The sequence below is a fragment of the Glossina fuscipes genome, unplaced genomic scaffold, assembly GCF_014805625.2.
Source record: "Glossina fuscipes isolate IAEA_lab_2018 unplaced genomic scaffold, Yale_Gfus_2 114, whole genome shotgun sequence".
Classification (NCBI taxonomy): Eukaryota; Metazoa; Arthropoda; class Insecta; order Diptera; family Glossinidae; genus Glossina; species Glossina fuscipes.
The window spans coordinates 459,115-468,190 of record NW_023998457.1 but is presented as its reverse complement, the minus strand read 5'-3'; the positions used below and the strand labels follow the sequence as shown (position 1 = coordinate 468,190).

At 33.4% G+C, this 9,076-nt stretch overlaps 1 protein-coding gene across 1 annotated transcript; it reads right to left on the bottom strand.

Annotated features, from left to right (window-relative positions):
- Positions 1-1,012: 1,012 nt before the first annotated feature.
- LOC119640010 (protein takeout-like) lies at positions 1,013-3,060 on the bottom strand. Its single transcript, XM_038037788.1, has 4 exons — positions 2,985-3,060; positions 2,659-2,893; positions 1,377-1,516; positions 1,013-1,314 (listed from the first exon to the last, which is right to left on the bottom strand). The coding sequence occupies exons 1-4, from the start codon at positions 3,058-3,060 to the stop codon at positions 1,013-1,015; spliced, it is 753 nt and encodes a 250-aa protein (XP_037893716.1).
- Between the last annotated feature and the right edge of the window lie 6,016 nt (positions 3,061-9,076).

Here is a 9,076-nt window from a genome sequence, read left to right as displayed (position 1 = left end):
GAGACAACTACGGATTTTCCGTTTATTTATATAAAAGAAATAAAATTGCATTTTGAAGATAAAAATCTCATTTCAAACTTTATATTTTGAACCAACTTTCGTGACCTGAATCCATGCCGATGTACCAAATCGTGTAAGTCAAAAGCACATGTCTAAGAGATGCGCGAATTCAATCGATCTATTTTAATCCCACTATAGCGGATATGAGCGGCGAAAGCGTCAACAAAAATGAAAAGTCTCATCTTCGAAAATATTCCTTTCCAAATTGTCGCACAAGTACCCGGCACATTCCGCATAAAGCTGCACATGGATTGTCTACCGATTTTCTACGCACTGGCTACGTCTTATGTCTAAGTCATGTAGATAATGCGTAGAACAATATCTTGACACTGAATGCGTAGAACAATATCTCGACATCCTATCAAGAAACTATTAACAAGGACTTTACCCACACAAATAATGAGATTCAAAAAGTAAGTTGTGAAATGTCTGCTAATTGATATCGCTACTACTGTTATCGATAGCACAAACACAAAAAGTGCCATAATAATCTCCAAGTTTGAATTTCAAACAAAAAGTTGAACCATTTTTTCATTTAATTGTCGCTAGTATTACCCGCACAACCGTTTACTCTTGCAATTTGTGTTTGTTTAAGACTAAAATTAGTGCGTAGGGGGAGAGAAATGTCTTGCAACGTCTAACGTTTTAGACGTTGGAAATACTACACTGTAGTCATTTTTGTCGAGAAATTTTGAAAATTGCAATTGTTTTTCATATAATGACTTTTTAGATCAGACGGCCAGACGCACAGAATCAGTCAGTATAATAAAAGATGGATCAAACTTAAGCTCTTCCACATGTTACATACGTCCCCACTAACTGTATCACAAACGGTATAGGGTATAAAGAGCCCTAAAGTCGGGATAGTATTCCAATCCTATGGTGAAGGTATAAGAAAAATATATTTGAAGAGAGTTTGTCTTTTATTTCTGATTTCATTACAAACTAAATTTTATTTAAGAAAATAATCTTCATAAGGATATTTACTAAAGGCACCATTCACTAATTTCTGGATAATAAGACTAATCGATTTTGTTACGCTTCCATCCATTTCCTTATAGATAATAACCCAATTATCATTAAGCAATTTATTCACATTATCCTCCATTGTCTTATCATCCTGGAAAAGACCACCAAATTTGAAATAAACTAATTCGGGCGTAACCTGTAATTTTATATGATTAATTTGGGCAAAAGTTTGTCCAGATTTCACTAGAGGGTGCAAATCGAAACCGAAACGAAAAGTGATGTTATCTGCAAGGCAAAAAAAAAAATAAATTAAATAAAAAAGAAATCTTGTATTTTTCTTTACTTACGGCAAACAATACGCATTCGACCCTTACCCGTAAGGGGTAACATCAGAACTTGACCTTCTGCACTGTAATTACCATTCAGCTCGATTTTCGGTATAAAACCTTCCAAGAAATTGCGACCAGTAAAATTAGCTGCTAAGCCCCTAATAAGGAAATGCTTGCTCTTTTATCTAACTTTTTTAAAACTGAAATATTTTTTTAATATCCAACAACGCAAGAGTGCCAAAAGCTTGAAACGAAGTGGTATACATATCGAGGACTTCTTGAAATACTTGCGAAGCTCTCGTTGTTATAAATTAAGAGATTATTGGTGGTAGGGGCAACTCTTTATTGATATTCATGTCATTATATCCTACACTACTTATGGTGCAGGGTATATTATGTTAGCGCAGTCGTAGGTAACACGCAAAAGGGCATAACATAGACCCAGCTTTTATTATACCGATGAATTCACAATCATAATCTAAGCCCGCCTGTCCGGCTGTCCACCTGTCCAAGTAAATTTTTGTTCAAGCTGCAGGTCGCAATTTTTTAGATATTTCGATGAAATTTGGTACAATGACGTGTTGACCCAAGAACGAACGCTATTGAGAATGGTTCGAATCGGTCCACTTTTTCACCACACCCCATATAACGCCCTATTCTGAAAACTCGTTAATTGCAATTTTTAAAATTCCTCGGCAAACGCGGCTAATTAGTAGTAATATGGGCATTCTAAATTGATATGCAATCTTTGGAGCGGCTGGAGCAATTTTTGAATTCATATAACGAAAACTGAAGTTCACACGACGAAAGGTATGGTTTTCAATTTTTCATGAAGAAAACTGCATCACAATAGTAAATTAACATAAAAGAATTAACTGTACTAAATTTGGACATTCCCACCCTATTTCTTGGATCCTACCCAACCAAAGGTTTTCACGAAAATTGACCAATTTGGAGGAATGGATTTTTGGAGATTAATGGTACCTTTAAGATTGATGGTAAGATCGTTAAAAACATCTCGCACAAAAATTGGTGTGACTGAAGGCACTTGACATATGTAAAAGTAATGGCAAACAACTGAACTGTTCACTCCACAGAATTTTACAAAAAAAACCACATGCAATGCTGCCAAATTTTATGAAAAATATTCATTGAATGACATACGATATACCAAGCATTTCAACCGAATGAATCTCTTGTCGTTTATGTCGATCAAATATCGTTTATAAGCCAGTGATAGTTACGAAAGATATAATTTACCCAAAAGGGGAATATGTTATATCTCTCTTTTCTTACTTACTCTATATTCGTGATGGTAGTATTACTCAAGCCCAATAAATCCACATTTGTCAATTTCACCTCAACATTAACCGGACTTTCGGAATTTCTTTCAATTAATAACGATTTGATATGTAAAGGATCGAACGGTATTAGATTTAAGGAACGCAAACCCTTAGGATATTTATTCAGAATATATTGAGTCGTTTTAAGTAGACACTCGCTGTCACTGTGGTGACATCTGACCACATCTTCCGCTGTATATTTTTAAATTTAATAATTAATAATTAATTTAATTTAAAATTATTATAATTTCAATTTTAATTTTATTTAACAAAGAAAACTCACGAAATTCACCAAAAACTCCAATTAGCGGAATTAATAATAAAATTAATGTCGATGAATAATGCGAAAATTTTCTCATTTTGTTCATATAATAAACTTGTGGCGAACGCGGAACGTACTTAAGCGTTCGTTAACTTTGTGATGGGCCTTTTATAGATCTATACTCGTTGACTTTAATTGATATTTGGTTTTCACATGCATTGTCCTAAAGGTGAAGGTGCACTAATTAGTGCCATTAAGCTTGTAGCATTCAAGATAAGAGAGAAATTATATTCGGCTTAGAACGAATTTTTCATTTACTATTTTTACAGTTGATATTGAAGCAAAAAAAATTTGTTGTAAACTACTATTGACATAACACATTTGTACATATATCATTCACCCCATATGTAATGGATCGTATATCAATTAATTATCATATACGTATATATCGCATCTCATTATCGGATAAACCATCCATGATTATTACATCATAGGTTTAGTCACTTTATCTTTAATCGTGAGATAAAGCGATGTTGCATTAATATACGATATACGATATTTAATATAATGGACGTAATCACGTAGGTGGAAATTAACTTTAGCTTTCGCAAAGAGACTAAAAATTAAATCGAAATTTAAAGTTTTCACGCGTGATTACCGTTCCGTAACAAAAGCAACTTTCAAAGTCACGCCTATCAAGAATGATAAAATGTTTGAAATTACGTTGGATTTTTAAAAATTAAATTTTCAACTTACAAATGCGATTTCAATAAGAATATAGACAGACACGCCTATTTTATATCGATACTGTTTTTCACACTTGCGTATTTATATACGTATATGTTAGCAAACTTTCCAGGTATAGTGCCAAGCTTTTTATATCCTATAACAATTGTGGTACAAGGATAAATAAACTTTAAGCAGATGTACATGACAGAAAGAACAACTAGACCTACCTCTTATTATCGCTTTCGAATCGATTAAAGTTTGTGTAAGATAAGCCTATCTGAAGCCATTTTGGTCCCTATACCTCAAGTTGTGCATGGCTTAAAAATAGTAATATACGAACTATCAGAGCCTATCAGTCAATAATGGAAGTACATGAATGAATAAATAGGGTTATGTAACTAGCGAAGCGCTTTGGAACCGATCAATTAGGCCAAGAATAAATTTGTTGTGACAAATTAATAAAAAATTTTCATTTATATATTTTCGGAAATATTTTTTCGAAAATAAAGTCATGTGTTAGGAAGTCCTACAATTTTGTATTCTTGCTCTTGCTTAATTTTGAAGTAATAAACTAAAGCAAGAGAACTTTAGCAATGTAGAGATTTACGTCTTAAATTTTTTAACTGGTTTGAGATTACAATGTAAACATTTTTTATGGCTTGTATAAAACATCAAGCTGATCTCTTAACCTAGAGAACATAATAAAAAAATTTTTTTTTCATTTCGCGATTGATTTAACTTTAGCACCGCTTTCATTTCAAAAGAGCTTCTTATAGAATTTTATGGGTTCGTAGCGATAATGAATGGATCACCACTCGGACCACACACTCTATATGCAGACGCATGTCAATTGATTTTACCAATCACGGAAGGAGTGATGTTTATCGTACCCATCACCAAAGGATGATGCATATACAACGGCCAGAAGGGAGCTTCAGAAACCCCATAAAGTATATATACTCTCGAACAGCATCAAATTCTGAATGGATTTAAGCATGTCCGTCTGTCCGTCTAAGTAAATTGTAAATTTGGCAGGTAGATTAGAAGTCCTAGCAAGCAGACTGGTGTTAAAAATAGGTCAAATCGGTCGAAGTATGCATCTACAGCATTATCCAAACTGAGAACAGCTAAAGTGTTTTTCAAAAGGTATAAAAAATTAGCTTTTTTGCTCATTACTCATACTCTATAGCAGATAAATGGACAAACGTTTGAATGATACTGTACGTAGTACCTACACAGAAATGGAAAAGTTGACCATGCCCACCTAATATAGTAGTGTATTAAAATTTAATCTTTTTTCAGCACTTTTGCAAAAACAAGCTTCAAAAATCCCATAACGTATATAAAATGCGTTGAAGCATATCTGTCTATCGTCTATCCACCGGGGTAGTATCTGCGGTAGACTCTCCCGTCAGCAAAAGTGAAGATTTAGGCTACAAAATTGCAAAAGAATTTGCAAGTGACTTTTAAAGGGCACATCTACAAGGCTCAAACACCTATGCGGCAGAAGCTTCTTTTGAAAATAGAAAAAAATTAGCCATGCCCATCTCCCATATTATAGAGGATGAAAATTTAGTTCTTTTACTTGGTTTTATCTCTCTTAGGATAACGGTGATGGGTATAAAAGATTCGGTCGCGACCGAACACAGTTTTCTTATTTGTTTATTGTATGTGACTACAATATAGACAAACATTTAATTGTGCGAGATTATTTTTTTACAAACGGATCAGGTGTATATATAATATATATATTATAGTATGTGTGCACTGTTAGATCGAAATTCAAAGGATGGCGTGGAAACGAGCCTTAGACAATAAAACGAAATGGACTAACGAAAGTAGAAAAAAGATAGTAAGGGAAGATTAGCCATTAAATACCCTAAACTACTCCACCAAGTACAATTCTTCATTTGATGGCATGGTAAACTACTACAACATATTACGTTTTCAAGTAGAGACGTGCTTTTTATAACAGCCCTTATATGGAACAAGTCCCGAAATTTGGACTGATGTGGTCTAAATTTAGCAAAATTAATCTTAATGCTCAAGAGCTTATTATTATTCATCCATTTCCACCATAAAGTAATTAAAATTAAATTTTATTGTCCGGTAAAGGCTCGCTACATTTGGTCGGAAAAATCGGGTCGATCCCCATAATTGTAATACGGTATAGTTAGTTTCTGTATCGAAATCAAAAATGGACCTACACCACTTCTGGTACAAGGAGACACTAGGTTTGTGCGAATGTGTGTATAACATCCAAAGGCACTTGACATATATCCATCTTCTATTATGCCGATCGATTCAGATCGATTCAGATCGATTCAGATCGATTCTTGTCTGTCCGCCTACCCACTGGTTTTGTTATATCCATACAAGAGGCAATTGTTAAAATATTTTGATGAAATTTCGTGCCACAAGAGTCAAGGCAATTTAACGCATACAAGTGTTAACGCAGACACCTCCAATTTGACTGACACAATTGCATCTTCCGAAAATAATTTAACCGTTTACTTTTCAATGCTATTGCGTGTGTGTGTTTTCTTTTTTTTTTTGTTTTTGTACATAATTTTTTTTGTTAATGTAATATTTTAGTTCTTTACTAATCGAAAAAATTTTATTTATTATTACGTTATACGGAATGTAATCACTTTATATGACAGGTGCATTAGAAAATAAATACGAATGCGATAGTCGGGCAAGGTAAATATTTGTATTGTACTTTGGATCGGTACCTCGTACGGGTTGCGCAAACAAAACGGTAAATGAATTAATGAATGGTTCATTGCCATGACTCGATCTAGCTCCCAGAATTGGTGAGTGCGTTATCGGACCAAGGTGTGTTGTCTTTGCAGATGGCTTTGGTGGTTAGGAATGTGCCAAGTGCACAAACACTGGCGCCAAATGGCCACACAAATGTCAACGCCTATTATGCTCAGGTATTTAAAATCATGACATTTTAATATTGTTGCGTAATCTATTTTTTCCTAAGGGCAGCAATGATTTTGTCCTCAATTAATATCGTCAAGAGAGGCGAAAAATTCTCAGCTGATTTTCTGCTGGAACGGCAATGTCAGTTGGATTTAATGTCGAGGTGGGGGACGAAAAAAATTGTACAAAAATTGATTGTTGGTTTACAATTAATAAATATTTCTTTGTTAGGCAAACGGAAGATACAGTTTTACACATCGAAACAAAACGGAGTCGACGCAACAACTCGATGCACGACATTCGTGCATCAATCCCTGTCAGTAGCTACGAAATGTGAATTTCATTTTTTTCTCAACCTTTTTTTTTTTTGTGTTTATAACATAATCGTATAAGCTTTAGCTTTAGCTTATTATATTAATGTAAATTGTGACCTTATAATTATAGGCTGATGGAAGCACCTTATTAAAAATTTCGTACTAAATTAAATAAATACATAATAAATAATTCATAAATATAAAAGGCTAAGCTATATAAATATCTTTTCACTTTAAGCGCGTTTGTGTGTAATATAATTTAAGCTAAGTACATTTAAGCTATAAACACAAAAGAAGAAGGATACACTGATAATTCATTGATTGTAGCTACCACGATTTATTTTCTATACATTACACAGCTGTTTTTCCTTTCGAATTCGACTACCACGCATTATTTCTATACATTATACAGCTACCAATATTCGATGGCGCACTTCGATTTCGCGGATCGTCTTGGTGCACGAATTTCGTGCATTGACTCGGTGCATTGGCATTGTACGTCGATTTCGTGAATTGTCTTGGTGCATCGACTTCGTGTCTATTCAGGTCGCGTAGCTATTCTGAATAAAATATAAAGCACTCTTATTTAGGCTGTAGGTAACGCTTTACTCTTCTCTTTTTCGCGGTATTTAGCATCAACCTTGCCCGAATATAACGAGCTCACTTATTATTAATATATATACTTCTATCATGTATGTTTGACGCTCAGAAAACTCGCCATTCAAATTGATGAAGATAATTATATTTAGGATCTCCGAGGCATATCCCATTTGCCAAATTTAATTGTATTATGATTATATAATGAATACTAACCAAAATGGAAATTTATTCTTCTTTAGGTATAGTTTTTCGGACCTCGGCTAACGGACAACTCTATGAGGAAGAGGAAATCGAAGACGATTCGCTGACAACACAACATCAACATCATCAGATTTCCAGCGTAAATGCGATACAAAGGAAGGCTGCCCGGGAAGCACCTCCGGTCATAGCGACTCAAGCAAACAGTGCGGCGGTTACTGTACGAGATGCTTTGACCCAAAGACGAACGCTGTTGAAAATTATTCGGATCATACCACTTCTTCGACCACTTCCCATACAGCGTCTTATTTTTAAGTCGTTATGTGACGAACTGTAGGATCGTGTAAAGTATTTAATGCGGTGATCTGGGAGTCATTGGGTTTGAAATAAAACTGTTAGCTTCAGTTTCCGTACTTAATTATTCGAATACGAGTCCTCCTTGCAATAAACAATAAAGAAACGCACGGACAGATATGAACGAATCGATTCAGCATTTTCAATTTACCATAAATATTTAGGTCTCCCGAACAGAGATATAATTTTTTGTAGTGCGTCTGATAGACGTTTGCGAATGTTGTAAATAAGAAACTAACTATCACCAGTAATCGATGGTGATTATTAAACTTGTGTTCAAATTTCCTTTTTGTAAATAAAACAAGGCAGACATGACAGATGACCACAACGATTTTGCTATTTGCGCTTAGAAAGCGTATTCCTTTCAAGGGCTCTCTTGATACATGCGTTTGACCAATGCAAAATTTTGATAAATTATATATACAAATAAACCGTTCCGATCCGCAACTGATTATATTTTTTCCCATTTTGTGGGTTTCAAAATAAATTTTTAGACGTTGAAAAAAATTTTTTTTTGTATCCATATAATTTAGAAATTAAATACTTGCAAAATAAAATTAAAAATGAAAGAAAAAAAAAACTTTTATTTCAAGGCATATATTAATCGATATAATAATCCATATAAGGCCGGCAAATTCATTCAAGTAAATAAAGAATCAAAAATAAATAATTACAATTTTTGAGAATATTCAGATCATTGCATATATAAATCAAAGTATTCGTATAATTTGAATGAAAATAATTATGTATAAAAATTCCTTTAATATTTGCAAAAATAATTATCATTAATTTTCCAGAAAAATATAAAAGGACAGGTCATATTGACATATTAATCCATACCAATCCATACCAAAAAAAATTATTAAAGAAAATAATTAATGAATATCTTCTAATTATAATTAAATAAAACATTAATTAAAATTTTTATATATATTCGGCATTCATATTTAATCGTTTAAGGAGTAAAAATTCTTGAATATCTTCTAA